General features: G+C 44.3%; 1 protein-coding gene across 10 annotated transcripts in view; it reads right to left on the minus strand.

Moving 5' to 3' along the window:
* LOC137384444 (nestin-like) overlaps positions 1 to 19,312 on the minus strand; it is a 125,167-nt gene that overhangs the window by 28,534 nt on the left and 77,321 nt on the right. For 9 of the 10 annotated variants that reach the window (XR_010977590.1, XR_010977591.1, XM_068058515.1 and 6 more), the window contains 2 exons: positions 11,783 to 11,908; positions 2,201 to 2,470 (listed from right to left, as the gene is read on the minus strand). Coding sequence is in view for 8 of the 10 variants with exons in the window: in XM_068058515.1 (XP_067914616.1) it covers positions 2,201 to 2,470; positions 11,783 to 11,908 (396 nt within the window). In the remaining 2 variants the exon portion in view is untranslated. Of the gene's footprint in view, positions 1 to 529; positions 1,234 to 2,200; positions 2,471 to 11,782; positions 11,909 to 19,312 lie in introns of those variants that run through there. The other variant, XM_068058563.1, reaches the window with a different exon arrangement.

Raw genomic sequence — 19,312 nt, forward strand, 5'->3', positions numbered from 1 at the left:
TGCTTATTGCACGCAACTCAAATGTGTACAGTAGAGTTGTAGCTTTGTCACTGGACTTACTAATTCAGAGAAAGAGTTAAAATCCAATTGTGGCAATTTGAAAATTTGAATTCAGTTTAAAAAAAATAAAATTTGTAAATAAAAAAAAATGTACCTGGGTGTCATAAAAACCCAACTGGTTCCCTGAGGTCCTTTGGGGACGGAAATATTAGTCACCTTGCCTATAAGTAAATCCAGTCCCACATCATCATGGTCGACTTTTAATTGCCCACTGAATTGGCCTAGCAAGCCTTCTCAGACCAACTAGGGATAGACACCCACATCCCAAGAATGAATTCAAGGATGGTCTCACATTTCGACAAATTCGTTTTTGCTTACTCGCCAGATAAGACAATAACGAAATCTACTTATAATAATAAATTATTAATATCAACTTACAATAACTAGAATCAGAGTCAGCATGGATTTACGAAAGGGAAATCATGCTTGACAAATCTACTAGAATTCTTCAAGGATGTAACTAGTAGAGTTGATGAGAGGGAGCCAGTGGATGTGGCTTATTTGGACTTTCAGAAAGCTTTCAACAAAGTCCCACATAAGAGGTTCGTGTGTAAAATTAAAGCGTATGGGATTGGGGGTAGTGTAATGCATTGGATAGAAAATTGGTTGGCAGACAAAAAACAAAGAGTAGGAATAAACAGGTCTTTTTCTGAATGGTAGGCATTCCAAATGACTAGTGGGGTACTGCAGGGATCTGTGCCAGGACCCCAGCTATTCACAATATATATTAATGATTTAGATGTGGGAACTAAATGTAATATCTCCAAATTTGCAGATGACACAAAACTGGGTGGGAGGGTGAGAGTGGCAGGCTTCAGGGTGATTTGGACAAGTTGGGCGAGTGGACAAATGCATGGCAGATGCAGTATAATGTGGATAAATGTGAGGTTATCCACTTTGGTAGCAAAAACAGGAAGGCAGGTTATTATCTGAAAGGCTATAAACTGAAAGAGGGGAATATGCAATGAGACCTGGGTGTTCTCGTACTCCAGTCGCTGAAGGTAAGCATGCAGGTGCAACAGGCGGTAAAAAGGGCAAATGGTATGTTGGCCTTCATAGCGAGAGGATTCGCGTACAGAAGCAGGGATGTCTTGCTGCAATTATACAGGGCCTTGGTGAGGCCCACACCTGGAATATTGTGTGCAGTTTTGGTCTCCTTATCTGAGGAAGGATCTTGCGATAGAGGAACAAAGAACAAAGAAAATTACAGCACAGGAACAGGTCCTTCGGCCCTCCAAGCCTACGCCGCTCCAAATCCTCCCTCTAAACCTGTCGCCTATTTTCTAAGGGTCTGTATCTCTTTACTTCCTGCCCATTCATGTATCTGTCTAGATACATCTTAAAAGAGGAAGTGCAGTGAAGGTTTACCAGACTGATTCCTGGGATGGTGGGACTGACTTATGAGGAGAGATTGAGTCGGTTAGGATTATATTCGCTGGAGTTCAGAAGAGTGAGGGGGAATCTCATAGAAACCTATAAAATTCTAACAGGACTTGACAGGGTAGATGCAGAAAGGATGTTCCCGATGGTGGGGGAGTACAGAACCAGGGGTCATAATCTAAGGATACGGGGTAAACCTTTCAGGACTGAGATGAGGAGAAATTTCTTCACCCAGAGAGTGGTAAGCCTGTGGAATTTGCTACCACGGAAAGCAGTTGAGGCCAAAACATAGTATGTTTTCAAGAAGGAGTTAGATATAGCTCTTGGGGCGAAAATGGATCCAAGGATATGGGGGAAAAGCGGAAACAGGTTACGGAGTTGGATGATCAGCCATGATCATAATGAATGGTGGAGCAGGCTCGAAGCGCCGAATGGCCTACTCCTGCTCCTATTTTCTATGTTTTACTTTTATCAACTTAGGGCTTAAGTGGCCTATGCCACAGTTCAAAATCAATATTCGGGTTAGCACTGGAGCTATTTTACTTTCTGTAGAGCTCATGAAAAATAAAATGGCACATGAAAGAAATGCAGAGAATAAATAGTGCCCTTGTGCTCTGCAGAATAAAATAAATTACACTACATTCATGAAAACTAATACTAAATCTGAGGAGAGTGAAATGGGAATTTTGGACTCATGGTGAAGCACTGCTCCTGATCTTTGGTAGTTTATTCCAAGATTTTTGATATTGCAATCACTTACCTGATCCAGTCCACCAGTGTAGCCAACATGATTCAAATGATTTTTCATGAACTGGTAAGGGTCAGTAGAAGTATCACGAGCAAACAGCAGCCAACAGAATAGAGGAACTTCTTTTTCTTGTACTTTATCACTATCAAGTGCAATGGCCTTAGCCAACATGAGAATTTTCATAGCTTCATAGAACCTGTATTCTTCTTGGTCATTTTTGAACACCTCTTCACAGGCAGCCTGTCGTTTTTCCAAGGAATCCATTTCACCTATTTGTGACCACTGGCGAAAGAAGAAAGATAAAAATCACCATGTATTGATTCCGCTATTACCAGATATTTTGTAATTCCAGCTGTTAACACCTTTTGCAAATAATCAGATTTCACACATGCTTATTTAAATGAGTGGAAATTTTTTTAAAATGCACTGTTCCCTAGTGTTAAAAATAAGTTCACAAGGGGTCCTTCAGGTCTATTGCTTCACATACTATTTCCCATGAAACAGCATCCTGCACCAAAGACTTGCCAATGCCAACTGGTAATAGGCATTACTTGAGTCCAGTCTGAAGTGACTTGACCCTGGGTAGAGAGCATTGGACTCAGGTCTGCACTTGATGCAAGTACATCAGAAATTAGAGATTCAGAAGTTTTTATTCCCTCAGTAGGGTGGTGAAGGGGGAGGTGGGAGAACAGAAGACTGAGAGAGACAGAGGGGAATATAAACAAAAGACAGGAAGAAAAAAAAAGTGCAAAGCAGCCTACCAATTTATGGTATAGTATGTTAAAACACTAATCACACAATAAGCAAGTTTATAAATGTGCTTACAAACACACAAGGAGTTTTGAAAAAAGCACACAAGTAATAATTTGTCAGAATAAAGCATTCAGTTCAACAAGTATTAAACAACCACATGTTGAGGTTAAGAGGGAGGATATGCTGGAAATTTTGAATGATATGAGGACAGATAAGTCCCCGGGGCCAGACGGGATATACCCAGGGATATTACGGGAAGCAAGGGAAGAGATTGCTGCGCCTTTGGCCATGATCTTTGCGTCTTCACTGTCTACTGAAGTAGTACCGGATGATTGGAGGGTGGCAAATGTTGTTCCCTTGTTCAAGAAAGGGAATAGGGATAACCCTGGGAATTATAGACCAGTCAGTCTTACGTCTGTAGTGGGCAAATTATTGGAAAGGATTCTGAGAGACAGGATTTTCGATTATTTGGAAAAGCATGGTTTGATCAGAGACAGTCAGCATGGCTTTGTGAGGGGCAGGTCATGCCTCACAAGCCTTATTGAATTCTTTGAAGATGTGACAAAACACATTGATGAAGGAAGAGCAGTGGATGTGGTGTATATGGATTTCAGCAAGGCGTTTGATAAGGTTCCCCATGGTAGGCTCATTCAGAAAGTAAGGAGGCACGGGATTCAGGGAAAGTTGGCTGTCTGGATACAAAATTGGCTGGCCCATAGAAGACAGAGGGTGGTAGCAGATGGAAAGTATTCAGCATGGAGCTTGGTGACCAGTGGTGTTCCACAAGGATCTGTTCTGAGACCTCTGCTCTTTGTGATTTTTATAAATGACTTGGATGAGGAAGTGGAAGGCTGGGTTAGCAAGTTTGCCGATGACATGAAGGTTGCTGGAGTTGTGGATAGTGTGGAAGGCTGTTGTCGGGACATTGCAACGGGACATTGACAGGATGCAGAGCTGGGCTGAGAAGTGGCAGATGGAGTTCAACCTGGAAAAGCGTGAAGTGATTCATTTTGGAAGGTCGAATATGAATGCAGAATACAGGCTTAAAGACAGGATTCTTGGTAGTGTGGAGGAACAGTGGGATCTTGGGGTCCATGTCCATAGATCGCTCAAAGTTGCCACCCAAGTTGATAGGGTTGTTAAGAAGGCGTATGGTGTGTTGGCTTTCATTAACAGGCGGATTGAGTTTAAGAGCCGCGAGGTTATGCTGCAGCTCTATAAGGCCCTGGTTCAACCACACTTGGAATATTGTGTTCAGTTCTGGTCGCCTCATTATAGGAAGGATGTGGAAGCTTTAGAGAGGGTGCAGAGGAGATTTACCAGGATGCTGCCTGGACTGGAGGGCATGTCCTACGAAGAAAGATTGAGGGAGCTAGGGCTTTTCTCATTGGAGCGAAGAAGGATGAGAGGTGACTTGATAGAGGGGTACAAGATGATGAGAAGCATAGATAGAGTGGATAGTCAGAGACTTTTTCCCAGGGTGGAAAGGGCTATCACCAGGGGGCATAATTTTAAGATGATTGGAGGAAGGTTTCGGGGAGATGTCAGAGGTAGGTTCTTTACACAGAGAGTGGTGGGTGCGTGGAATGCACTGCCAGCAGTGGTAGTCGAAGCAGATACGTTAGGGGCATTTAAGCGACTGTTGGATAGGTACATGGATGATAGTAGAATGAAGGGTAGGTAGTTAGTTTGATCTTAGAGTAGGTTAAAGGTTCGGCACAACATCGTGGGCCGAAGGGCCTGTACTATGCTGTACTGTTCTATGTTCTATAGTAGGAAAGCATTTCAGCCACAACAGTTAGAATCATAGAATGGTTACAACACAGAAGGCGGCCATTCAGCTCATCATATCCGTGTCAGCTCTCTGCAAGAGCAACTCAGCTAGTCCCATTCCCCCACCTTTTCCCCATAGCCCTGCAAATACTTTCTCTTCAGATAATTATTCAATTCCCTTTTGAAAGCCATGATTGAATCTGCCTCCAACACACTCATTCAGTGCATTCCAAATCATAACCACTTGCTGCGTAAAAAAGATTTTCCTCATGTCTTCCTTGGTTCTTTTGCCATTCACCTTAATCAGTGTCCTCCGGTTCTTGACCCTTCAGCCAATGGGAACAGTTTCACCCCACCTACTCTGTCCAAACTCCTCATGATTTTGCAAACCTCTATCAAATCTCCTCTCAACCTTCTCTAACAGCAGCCCCAGCTTCTTTAATCTATCCTTGTAACTGAACTTCCTCATCCCTGGAAACATGCTCGTAAATATTTTCTGCACCCTTTCTAATGCTTTCACATCCTTCCTAAAGTGTGGTGCCCTGAATTGGACACAATACTCCAGTTGAGGCCAAAGCAGTGTTTAATAAAGGTTCACCATAACTTCCTTGCTCTTATGCTCTATTCCTCTATTTATAAAGACCACAATCCCGTATGCCTTTTATTAACCGCTTTCTCAACGCCACCTTCAACAATTTGTGCACATACAGCCCCAGGTCCCTCTGCTCCTGCACCCCCTTTAGAATTGTACCCTCTATTATATATTACCTCTGCTCATTCTTCATCTCTTACTTCACTTCACACTTCTTTGCATTAAATTTTATCTGCCACATCAGTCCATTCTACCAGGCTGTCTATGTCCTTTTGAAGTCTATCTCTGTCCTCCTCACAGTCCAGGTTTTGTCATTCGCAAATGTTGAAATTGTGTCCTGCACAGCCAAGTCTAGGTCATTAACATACATCAAGAAAAGCAGTGGTCCAGTAGCAACCCCTCGGGATCCCCACTGTATACAGTCCTCCAGTCCAAAAAACAAACGTTCACACTGCTCCGTTTCCTGTCAGGGAGCCAACTTCGTATCCATGCTGCTACTGTCCCTTTTATTCCATGGCCTTTAACTTGGCTGTCAAGCCGAATATGTGGTGCTTAATCAAACACAAGGACATAGCTGATAGACTAGGTCTGCTGAAGATCGAGAGTAGACTGATGGGACAAATCCAACCTGGCCAATCAGACCCTGCTTTTTGTGAACAGGACATACCTGGGAAATTTTCCACATTGCCAGGTAGATACCAGTGTTGTAGCTGTACTAGAACAGCTTGGCTCGGGGCGCAGGGTACCAACAAGAAGGGATAAACCTACTTGACCTCATCCTCACCAATCTACTTGTCGCAGATGCATCCGTCCATAACAGTATTGGTAGGAGTAACCACCATAAGTCCTTGTGGAGACAAAGTCCGGTCTTCACATTGAGGGTACCCACCATCATATTGGTGGCTCTACCACCATGCTAAATGGAACATATTTCAAACATATCTAGCAACTCAAAACTGGGCATCCACAAGGCACTGTGGGCTATCAGCAGCAGCAGAACTGTATTCAACCACAATCTGTAACCTGATGGCCCGGCATATCCCCCACTCTATCATTACCAAAAAGCCGGGGGACTGACCCTGGTTCAATGAAGAGTGCAGGAAGGCATGCCAGGAACAGCAACAGGCATACCTAAAAATGAGGCGTCAGCCTAGTGAAGCTACAACACAGGACTACTTGCATGCCAAATAGCGTAAACAGCATGCAACAGACAGAGCTAGCGATCCCACAACTAACGGATCAGATCTAAGCTCTGCAGTCCTGCCACATCCAGTCGTGAATGGTGGTGCACAATTAAACAACTAACAGGAGGAGGAGGCTCCACAAATGTCCCCATCCTCAATGATGGGGGAGCCCAGCACATCAGTGTAAAAGACAAGGCTGAAGCATTTGCATCCATCTTCAGCCAGAATGCCAAGTGGATGATCCATCTCGGCCTCCTTCCTGAGGTCCCCAGTCTTCAGCCAATTCGATTCACTCCATGTGACATCAAGAAACGACTGAAGACACTGGATACTGCAAAGGCTATGGGCCCTGACAACATTCCGGCAATAGTACCGAAGACTTGTGCTCCAGAACTTGCCGCGCCCCTAGCCAAGCTGTTCCAGTACAGTTACAACACTGGCATCTACCTGGCAATGTGGAAAATTGCCCAGATATGTCCTGTACACAAAAAGCAGGACAAATCCAAGCCAGTCAATTACCACCCTATCAGTCTACTCTTGATCATCAGCAAAGTGATGGAAGGGGTCATTGACTGTGCTATCAAGCAGCACTTGCTCAGCAATAAACTGCTCACTGACGCTCAGTTTAGGTTCTTCCAGGGCCACTCAGCTCTGATCCAAACAGGAACAAAAGAGCTGAAATACAGCGGTGAGGTAAGAGTGACTGCACTTGACATAAAGGCAGGATTTGAATGAGTATGGCATCAAGGAGTCCTAGCAAAACTGGAGTCAATGGGAATCAGGGGGAAAACTCTCTACTGGCTGGAGTCACACCTAGCACAAAGGAAGATGGTTGTGGTTGTCGGAGGTCAATCATCCTAGTCCCAGGACATCACTGCAGGAGTTCCTCAGGGTAGTGTCCTAGGCCCAACCATCTTCAGCTGCTTCATCAATGACCTTCCCACCATCATAAAGGTCAGAAGTGAGAATGTTTGCTGATGATTGCACAATGTTCAGCACCATTCATGACTCCTCAAATACTGAAGCAGCTCATGTCCAGATGCAGCAAGAGCTGGACAACATCCAGGCTAGGGCTGATAAGTGGCAGGTAACATTCGCGTCACACAAGTGCCAGGCAATGGCCATCTCAAGTAAGAAAGAACCTAACCATCTCCCTTTGATGTTCAATGGCATTACCATTGCTGAACCCCCACAATCAACATCCTGGCAGTTACCACTGACTAGAAACTGAACTGGACCAGCCACATAAATGCTGTGGCTACAAGAGTAGGTCAGAGGCTGGGTATTCTGCAGTAATCTACCTCCTGACTCCCCAATTCCTGTCCACCATCTACAAGGCACAAGTCAGGAGTTTCATGGAATACTCTCCATTTGCCTGGATGAGTGCAGCTCCAACAACACTCAAGAAGCTCGACACCATCCAGGACAAAGCAGCACACTTGATTAGCACCCCATCGAACACCTTCAACGTTCACTCCCTTCACCACAGACGCACAGTGGCAGCAGTGTGTACCATCTGTAAGATGCACTGCAGCAACTCACCAAAGCTCCAACAGCACCTTCCAAACCTGCGACCACTACCATCTAGAACGACAAGGACAGCAGATACATGGGAACACCAGCACCTGCAAGTTCCCCTCCAAGCCACACACCATTCTGACTTGGAACTATATCGCCATTCCTTCACTGTCGCTGGGTCAATCCTGAAATTCCCTACTAACAGTACTGTTGGTGTACTTACATCTCAAGGACTGCAGTTGTTCACAAAGGCCGCTCACCACCACCTTCTCAAGGGCAATTAGGGATGGGCAATAAATGCTGGCCTAGCCAGCAATGCCCACATCCCATGAACAAATAAAAAAAAAATTTTTTTTAAACCTTTAGGGTGTTCATGTACACTACATCAACTAAATTAGCCCATTGCCCCTTCCTGTTGCCTCATGATCTACAAGGGTTCAGTGTTATTGAAGGGGGTGGGGGGGCAGGTGGCAGCAGGAAAGCAGAATTAAGGCCACAATCAAATCAGCCATGATCTTATTGAATGGCGTAGCAGGACTGAGGGGCCGAATGGTCGATTCCTGTTCCTATTTCTTATGATCTCATAAAATAAACTCAATCAAGGTCAGTAGGTCTAGTAATCCAAAGGCCCAGCCCTGGGGACATGGGTTTATATCCCACCATGGCAGCTGGTGGAATTTAAATTCAATCAAGTAATAAAAATCTGGAATTGAAAGCTAGTCTCAGTAATGGTGCCATGAAACTATCATTGATTGTTGCAAAAATTCATCTGGTTCACTAACAACTTTTAGGAAAGTAAATTTGCTGTCCTTACCTGATCTGGCCTACCTGTGACTCCAGACTCTCAGCAATTTGTTTGACTCTTAACTGCACTCTGAAATGGCCTAACAAGCCACTCAGTTGTCAAGGGCAATTAGGGATGTCAGCAAATGCTGGCCTTGCCAGCGATGCCCACATCCCACAAAATTATAAAAAACATCGAAAGGTTCCAAACTGAGACTGATGGATCTTTGGTAGGCAAGGATATTAAGGGTTACAGAACCAAGGTGGGTAAATTGAGTTAAGATACAAATCAGCCATGATCTAATGGAATGGCAGAACAGACTTGAGGGGTTGAGTGGCCTACTTCTGTTCCTATGATTGCTTTGGCTTTTCCTTTCCTGTCAATGGAAAATAAAGCACACATCCCACCATTCTGTGGCACAAAGTATTCTACAATGATTATTTTTACCTGGAGCTCAGTGTACAATTTACATGCACTGCAAATTGCGGGAAGCTGACTAGTTCTTGGGGGGACAAAAAAATGTAGACACAATCTTTTCTTCCTCCAACACATTACAAAACCTGGCAATTGAATTGTTCCTGATAATAGGAACAAGTAAAAGTTCAAGAAAGGGCATTTTTTAAAAAGGAGCCAAGAGTTTGATGAGGGGGAAAGACAATTAATTTGTTGACAGATGAGTAAGAACTATGTGTGACAAATTAGCATAAAGTGTTAGTTTCGTGGGTCTCAACATACCAACATTCAGTGTTTCACAATGGCACCCGGCACTCCTCCGACACTTTCTGCATTTGCAGACCCGAAATCAGCTTATTTCCTCCCTTGCCAGCAGCAGGAATTTCAAGAAGCAGGTTAGCAATAGAGGCAAATAAGGTCCACAATGCAATACAGAAATCGAGCCTTTTCTGGACCTTACTTACTTCTATTGCTCTCCAATTACCATTATTTTCTGAATACAATATGCAATTTTCTCCTAAAAAGTTATAGTGTGTATTATACATGGTAACAAATCAAAGTGGGCTTTTTTGCAGACAGTAAGTGAGCCTCACTGGAAATGCAGTCGATCCTGTTTGGGACTGACTATCTTTCGCCAGCAAAGATTTGGATCCTTTTATTAGGCCCACAGAGGATCTGTCTCCCTGCCTGAGACTATATAAGGGTAGAAGGCTGGAAACTCTCACAAGGAAACAAAAGGGAGACTACAAAGGAAAATTGCTGTCTGCAAGAGGGTTAAACGGTGCATCCCATATCATTTCTTTCAAGATAAGCTTGGTGGTACTCCTCCTCCAAGGCAAACAATATGCGGATTGCAAGACTTAAATCCACCAAAGGTATCTTAAGCAGTGGATGTCATCCAAAACCTTTTATGGGGTGACTATATTGATACTCATGGTCCAGGTATGTTAGTTGGTATATTATAGAATAAAACATGTAAGAGAGAGACGCAGTGCAGGAATCCTCCAAGAACGTGAAACTCTCAGACCCCCATCAGCCTTGCCACATCTGATGTCCATTACTTGCAACTGGCCTGTCGTGCCCCAGGGAATAATGACGTTTGGACCGCAGAATTGCAGAGGTCCAGATGCGTATTGTACATGGTGATACGGCAATTTTAACTCTTCGTTCATGGAAATCGGAGTTTGTTTGGTTATTTATTTATTTAGAGATACAGCACTGAAACAGGCCCTTCGGCCCACCGAGTCTGTGCCGACCAACAACCACCCATTTATACTTAATCCTACAATAATCCCATATTCCCTATCACATCCCCACCATTCTCCTACCACCTACCTACACTAGGGGCAATTTACAATGGCCAATTTACCGATCAACCTGCAAGTCTTTGGCTGCGGGAGGAAACTGGAGCACCCGGCGAAAACCCACGCGGTCACAGGGAGAACTTGCAAACTCCACACAGGCAGTACCCAGAACTGAACCCGGGTCGCTGGAGCTGTGAGGCTGCGGTGCTAACCACTGCGCCGCCCCTATATATTTGGGGAGGTATTATATTCGAAAAATTACAGCACTTGCTTTCCCACCATTTGGCTACCGCTGCATCTCAACAGCTTAGCAGCATTAATAGAGCAAGAACTATTTTGTGGACTGGGTTGCTTTTTTCCCCAAAACAAAAAACAAAATTAAAATTTTGGGTGCTGAATCTTATTCTGGATTTATTGTCAAGGTTGACATTAAGCAAGTGAGCAATCTGTGAACAAACGTGGACTGAAAAACTCATTTTGCACCACAGCCTCAAGATTTTGCTGCAGCACATCATGAGTGCCCACATGACTGACACGTTTCTGGTGTAACTGCTTGAATGCTAAAAATCTGTTCACATGTGGTGGGGGTGGGGGGTGGGGGGGGTGTTGGTGGTGTGGGGTGTGGAACATGGATTCAGCACTGGCTCAGTTCAGCATTTGGATGAAGATATCCAAAGAAATTCTCAGCTAACCCTTCTTTTAAATTAGAGTGTTCCATACTATAAGACTAGAGAGATTAGCATTTCCACCAATTGGTGCCTGTTGTTGCCATAGCTGATTTAACTGGTTCAATTAATCCGATATTAATAGCAGCACTATACTCATTTCTACTCACTGGAGTAGAATTTCCATGGGAGTTTTCCAGATCTCCCATTATTTTCAGCAGAAACCACAGATAAATGGCATAAACAGCCATTTCACCAGGGTTTCCAACAATCTCCTGCCAAAATTACTGAGGAAATCGAGAGAGCCCATGCAGAAATTCTAGATGATTTATATTCTGATGATAAAAATAGAGTTAACTGTAACTTGTAACAGCTACTTTAAATATTTAATATATCTGTAACTCGTGAATAGTCAGCTTTTCGGAGCTGTAGATTAACTTTTGAAATTTTTTTTTGGATTGAAGTGTGCAAGAGCGGGATGGAGAGATGGAAACAAGAAAAAAGACGGACAGTTAAAATTTTAGCAATGAACATTGAGCATATATGTTGTACAAACCAACAAACACACCTTTTGTTTCAGTACTGCCAAATATCCCGTCAGCTTTTTTACAGGATCTTCATTCCCAGCGTCTTGAACTCCAAAATACCACTGTTTAATCCAGATATAGTTTGCTGCAATCAACTTTTCTGGAAGCTAGAAAAGAGATAGTATTTTGCAATTAAATAATAATGAGCAAGTCAGCTCACTCCACTATCAACCCCATTTTATCATGAATTACACAATCTCACAACTACAGCAATATGACGAGTCATCTAATGGTATAAACTGGAAACTTACATTAATTCTTGCTTGCAGTGACATTCAAAAAGATTTCCCTTTTTCCCTCCCTCACCATCCCTCCTTCCTAGATGCATATCAAAGTGAAGAAATACCAGTACTGGCAATTGGAACATTTCCCACTTACTTCTACTGGAAACATCAAGAGAAATTAGAGATGGGCAATAACTGCTGGCCTTGCCAATTGCACTCAAATCCCATGAATAAATACAAAAAATTTATACACTGCTAATCAAGTTTTTTTTTTTAAAGAGTGAAGATCAAGCTAATATAGTTTTAAGTATCCATTTAGCACAGAATAAAAAGCTCTCTATTGCTTTGGTTCAAATTGCAATTCTGGCCTGAACAACTGCTCTAAAAAGTGCGGATATCTCTCCTTAATAATTACAGGATACTGCAAATATGGTTTAAAACAGAAAAGAGACAGGAGGGCCCAAAGACAGACAGCAGCGCCTAAAAGAGCAGGAGAGGAGGAGGAGGAGGAGGACCTGGAGACAGACAGCAGCGCCTACAGAGCAGGAGAGGAGAAGGACCCAGGGACAGGCAGCAGCACCTAAAAGAGCGGGAGAGGAAGAGGACCCAGAGACAAACAGCAGAACCTAAAAGAGCAGGAGAGAGGAGTACCTGGAGACAGACAGCAGCACCTAAGATAGCTGTGCAGACCAGTCTGTGGCTCCAGAGCAGACCGACCACGTTCTGAGAAAAATCAAACTGTGATGTCACAGGAAAACAGGTAGTTGATTGGTTGGTGAGTATTTTTCTCATTTATCTTTCAAAGCTTGGGTAATTTTAGTATTTGCAAGGATTTATTAGTAGTAGTACAGTTTATTAATAGTAGTAAAGCTTATTAGATTGGCTGGTGCGTATTTCCTATTTATCTTAACTAGGGAATTTCATTCAGGGTCAGAAGAACATTTATTGAAATTCTAAGAATATAAGCACGGGCAGGCCTAGAGACATCAATTAAAATGTAATCAGTAAAATAATTAATTAAACACTATAAAGATGGCAGGGCAGATGATGTGTGGCAGCTGCAGAATGTAGGAGCTTGGGGACACCTATGTGATCCAAGGCAAACATATCTGCAGTAGGTGTCTGCAGCTGGAGGAACTTCAGCTCAGAGTCATTGAGCTGGAGGCCAAGCTGCAGATACTGCGACACAACAGGGAGGGGGAAAGTTACCTGGACAGTTCCAGGAGGCAGTCACACCGCTTAGGATAGGACTGTCTAATTTGGTCAGGGACAGGAGGGTGTGACTGCGAGTGAGGCAGGTATGGCGATCAAAAAGGTAGAAGTGGACGAGCTTCAACCCTTGCAATTATCCATCAGATTCAAAGCTCTTGCAGCTTGTATGGACAAAAGCAGGGGCTGCAGGGTGGATCAGCAAACTGACCATAGCGCCATGGTACAGGAAGACATTCCAGCGAAGGGAAATTCATAGGAATGTAGTGGTGATATGGGACAGTGTAGTCGGGGGCATAGACACAGCTCTCTGCAAACGAGAGCGACAGTCCAGAAGGCTGTGTTGACTGCCCGGTGCCAGGGTTCAGTAAAGGCCTGCTTAAGTTGGGAAAAAGAACCTGACCGATCTACAGCGGACCCAAGCCCGATCCGGGCTGAGTCCCTCCAATTTTGCCCCAAGCCCAACCCCGACTCAAGCTGACCCGAGCCCGACCCGACGATCCCTTTACTTACCTTCCGACTCGGTACCTGCAGGAAGCTGCAGCATGTGCGTGATCACATCATAATGATGTCACTTGCTCATTGCACAGACTCAGTTTTGTCCCGGACTCTCAGCTCAGGTAAGTTTTTTCATTTCAATACTTACCGGCAGAGCACTTACCGTGTGTGGCCGGCCCAACCCAACCTGACCTGAGCCTGAAAGCCGGACCCGGAAGAGGGGCCCGACCCGACCCCGACAAATGCCGTCGGGTCCGGGTCGGGTAGCAGGCCTTTAGGGTTCAGGATATCTGCTCTGGGCTGGAGAGGAACTTGCAGTGAGAGGGGGAGGATCCAATTGTCATGGTCCACCTAGGTACCAATGACATAGGTAGGACTAGGAAAGAAGTTCTACTCAGAGAGTATGAGCAGCTAGGGGCTAAATTAAAAAGCAGAACCTCAAAGGTAATAATCCAGAGATCCATGTGAAAATTAGAGTAGGGTAAATAAGATTAGAGAGTTAAATGCATGGCTCAAAGATTGGTGTGGGAGAAAGGGGTGTCGATTCATGTAGCACTGGCACCAGTAGTGGGTAGGTGGGAGCTGTACCACTGAGAAGGTCTTCACCTGAACCATGCTGGAACCAGTGTTCTGGCAAGTCGTATAACTCAGGCGGTAATGAGGGCTTTAAACTGAATAGTGGGGGCGAGGGAACAAGTGAGGGACGATGTGATAAATTAAAGAGAGAGGACAAAGCAAGATAGCAAGGCAGCAACAAGGAAATTAATAATCTGAATGTGGCAAGAAGGGATAGAGTACAAACTTAAGAGTGAGCCAGCAGATAAGGCTAGAGGTTGCGAAAATAATAAAAAGACAGAATTAAAGGCACTCTATCTGAATGCACAGAGCATTTGCAACAAGGTAGATGAATTGTCGGCACAAATGGAAGTAAACAGGTATGATCTAATTGCCGTTACAGAGACGTGGCTGCACAGGGTGACCAAGGCTGGAAACTGAACGTCCAAGGGTATTCAACATTTAGGAAGGATAGACAAAAAGGAAAAGGAAGTGGGGTAGTTAATAAAGGGTGAGATCAGTATATTTGTGAGAGAGGATCTTAGATTGGAAGATCATGACGTAGAATCAGTTTGGGATGAGCTAAGAAACAGCAAGAAGCAGCAAGGTAGGAGTTGTTTATAGGCCAAACAGGCGTGGTAATGTACGGCACCTTATATGACAACACGTGGGATTGGGGGGGAATATACTGGCATGGATTGAGAACTGGATAATGGACAGAAAACAGAGAGTAGGAATAAATGGGTCATTTTCAGATAGGCAGGCTGTGACTAATGGGGTGCTGCAAGGATCAGTGCTGGGGCCCCATCTATTCACAACCTATATATCAATGATTTGGATGCAGGGATTAAATGTAATATTTCCAAGTTTGCAGATGACACAAAACTAGCTGGAAGTGTGAGTTGTGAGGAGAATGCAAAGATGCAGCATGGGAATTTGGAGAGGCTAAGCGAGTGGGCAAAAATTTGGCAGATGGAACACAATGTGGAGAAATGTGAAGTTATCCACTTTGGGAGGAAAAACAGAAATATAGAGTATTTCTTAAATGGTGCGAGGCTGAGAAGTGTTGAATTTCAAAGGGACTTGGGTGTTCTTGTTCATGAGTCACTGAAAGCCAACATGTAGGTACAGCAAACAATTAAGGTATGAAACAAAAACAAGAAATGCTGGAGTCACTCAACAGGTCTGGCAGCATCTGTGGAAAGAGAAGCAGAGTTAACGTTTCGGGTCAGTGACCCTTCTTCGGAACTGACCCGAAACGTTAGCATCTGTGGAAAGAGAAGCAGAGTTGCCAGACCTGCTGAGTGACTCCAGCATTTCTTGTTTTTGTTTCAGATTTCCAGCATCCGCAGTATTTTGCTTTTAATTAAGAAGGTATGTTGGCCTTCATTATAAGAGGATTAGGGTACAGAAGTAAAGACGTCTTACTGCAATTATATACAGCCTTGGTGAGGCCACAACTGGAGTATTATATGCAGTTTTGGTCTCCTTACCTAAGGAAAGATATAATTACCATAGAGGGAGTGCAACAAAGGTTCACCTAACTAATTCCTGGGACAGAGGCACTGTCCTATGAGGAAAGATTAAATAGACTGGGCCTTTATTCCCTGGAGTTTAGAAGAATGAGAGGTGATCACATTAAAACATACAGACAGGCTTGATGTAGGAAGGATATTTCCCCTGGCTGGGGAGGCCAAAACCTGGGGGCACAGTCTCAGAATAAGGGGCAGGCCATTTAGGACTGAGATGAGGAGGAAATTCTTTACTCAGAGGGTGGTGAATCTTTGGAATCCTCTGCCCCAGTGGGCTGTGGAGGCACAGTCGGTGACTATGTTCAAGACTGAGATTGATAGATTTCTACATCTTAAAAACATCAAGGGTTATCGGGATAGCACAGGAAAAAAAGTGTTGATGTAGAAGATCAGTGTTACGGTCAAATGAGGAGATGTCAAAGGGCTTACCTCTTTTCCCTCTCCTTGTTTGACCACAACAGGTATAATTCTTTTTTAAAGTGGATGTACTGCTATGATCATAACAAGAACCAATCGGACAGGTTTTCTTAAGTTAACAAAGGAAGAGGTTAACTTTATTGTACCTAAACCGACTAATCAGAATCACAGAATTGTTACAGTGCAGAAGGAGGCCATTTGGCCCATCGTGTCCGCACTGGCTCTCCGAAAGAACAATTCACTCAGTTCCGTTCCCCTGCCTTCTCCCCGTAACACTGCATCTTCTGCCCTTTCATAAAACAGTCTATTTCCCTTTTGAATGCTTCAACCGAACCCACCTCCATCACACTCCAGACCCCAACCACTCGCTGCGTGAAAAGGTTTTTCCTCATGATGCTTTTGCTTCTCTTACCCATTACTCTAAATCTGTGCCCCCCTCGTTCTCGATTCTTTCACGAGTGGAAACAGTTTCTGTCTATCTACTCTGTCCAGACCCCTCATGATTTTGAATACCTCTATCAAATCACCTCTCAGCCTTCTCTTCTCCAAGGAAAAGAGTCCAAACTTCTTCAATTCTGTGTGATTCTGAGTGAAGTTAGGAAACACATCTACACACAAAGGGTTGTGGAAGTTTGGAACTCTTTTCCACAAACTACATTTGATGCTGGATCAATTGTTAATTTTAAAACTAAGATTGATAGATTTTTGTTAACCAAAGGTATTAAGGGATATGGGGTAAAGGTGCGTGTATGGAGTTAGGTCACAGATCAGGTCACAGTTAGGTCACAATGTGGTTGACTCTGAAATGCCCTCTCAGAATCAAGGGCAAATAGGGATGGGCAATAAATGCTGGCCTAGCCAGCGACGCCCACATCCCATGAACGAATTTTAAAAAGCCAAGATCTCATCGAATTGCAGAACAGGCTTGAGGGGCTAAATGGCCTCCTCCTGTTCCTATGCTCTTAAGTCTTTTCTTCCTTTCGTTAAATAATATTTGTCTGTAAAATAAACAATGTGCCAACTTTCACTCTTACACACATACTAGAGGTTTACACATACACAAATAGGTTACAGAGTGGGGAAAGGTAGATTAGTTCAGTTAAAGTCCATAAAAAAAGTACACAGTCTGTGGAGTTTGGTGACTTGCTGGCTTCTAGCTGAATTCAGCGGTCCTGAGGTTTATAGCTTGAAGAGGTAGATGACTGGTTCAGTGACTCTCTTGGAGATAGCGATGCGGATGAGTTCCTCCAACGGGGTTTCGGATTACAGCTGGAGTATGCAAAGGTGGTCAGCAGAGAGAGGGACAGAGACACAGACAGAGAGAGAGAGAGAGAGAGAGACACTCCACTTAGGGTCTGCTCATGTCAGAGTCCAGTTGCTTCTCCTCTGCTGCAGAGAAAAACACCAGCTTAAAACTACAGATGGGGAGGGGCTTGTCACATGCCAGTCAGTCAGTGATTCAAACATAGTAGTTAGCAGCATTTCGCTGCTTGCTGAAAAGAACAGGTAGTTCCTTTAAGCTTCCTGCGTCTTGGTCCTTGCTGGGAAATGCACAGACATTTCGTCACCCTCCTCACAGTCCTTTGCAATATAGGATACAGTGTAGCAAACTAGGTGATCACCTTAAGCTGCCAGCATTCATCCGGTTTTAAAAATTCTTCTTAGATTTCTTCAAAAAAAAGATTCAAATCTTCAGTCAGTGCACCAAAGAAAATTATCATTCAACAAAACAAACTGGCATAAAATCAGCCACGATCTCATTGAATGATGGAGCAGACTTGAAGGGCTGATTGGCCTACCCCTGCTCCCAATTGTTTATGTTATGGTCTCAAGTCCACACGTCACTGGAGGGCCAAGTTATGGACAGCACAGCAGACCATCACCTTGCACCACCACTGACCAAGCTGGCCACGTCCGAAAGGGCTTGTCCTCGTCCTCACCAATCTACCTGTCGCAGATGCATCTGTCCATGACCGTATCGGTAGGAGTGACCACCACACTGGATACTGCAAAGGCTATGGGCCCTGACAACACTCCAGCAATAGTACTGAAGACTAATGCTCCCGAACTAGCCACACCCCGACAACACTAGCATCTACCCAGCAATGTGGAAAATTGCCCAGGTATGTCCTGTCCACAAAAAGCAGGACAAATCCAATGCAGCCAATTACCGTCCTATCAGTCTACTCTCGATCATCAGCAAGGTAATGGAAGGGCCGTTGACAGTGCTATCAAGCAAAACTTACGCAGCAATAACCTACTCACTGACACACAGTTTGAGATCTGCCTCGGCCACTCAACTCCTGCCCTCTTTACAGCCTTGGTCCAAACACGGACAAAAGAGCTGAACTCCAGAGGTGAGGTGAGAGTGACTGCCCTCGACATAAAGGCAGCGTTTGACCGAGTATGGCATCAAGGAGCCCCAACAAAACTGGAGTCAATAGGAATATGGGGGAAACCTCTCCGCTGGTTGTGGTGGTTGGAAGTCAATCACCTTAGTCTCAGGACATCACGACAGGAGTTCCACAGGAGAGCGTCCAACCATCTTCAGCTGCTTCATCAATGACCTTCCCCCCATCATAAGGTCAGAAGTGGGAATGTTCGCTGATTATTTCACACTGTTCAGCACCATTTGCGGTTCCTCAGATACTGAAGCAGCTCATATCCAGATAACATCCAGGCTTGGGCTGATAAGTGGCAAGTGACATTCATGCCTCACAAATGCCAGGCAATGACCATCTCAAACAAGAGAGAATCTAACCATCTTCGATTGATGTTCAATGGCATTACCATCGCTGAATTCCCCACGATCAACATCCTGGGAGTTACCAATGATCAGAAACTGAACTGGACCAGCCACATAAATGCTGTGACTGCAAGAGCAGGTCAGAGGCTAGGAATTCTGTGGAGAGTAACTTATCTCCTGATTCCCCACAAGTCAGGAGTTTCACGGAATACTCTCCACTTGCCTGTATGACTACAGCCCCAACAACACTCAAGAAGCTCAACACCATCTAGGACAAAGCAGCCCGCTTGATTGGCACCCCATCAACCACCTTCAACATTCACTCCCTTC

Source organism: Heterodontus francisci, chromosome 2, assembly GCF_036365525.1.
Source record: "Heterodontus francisci isolate sHetFra1 chromosome 2, sHetFra1.hap1, whole genome shotgun sequence".
Classification (NCBI taxonomy): domain Eukaryota; kingdom Metazoa; phylum Chordata; class Chondrichthyes; order Heterodontiformes; family Heterodontidae; genus Heterodontus; species Heterodontus francisci.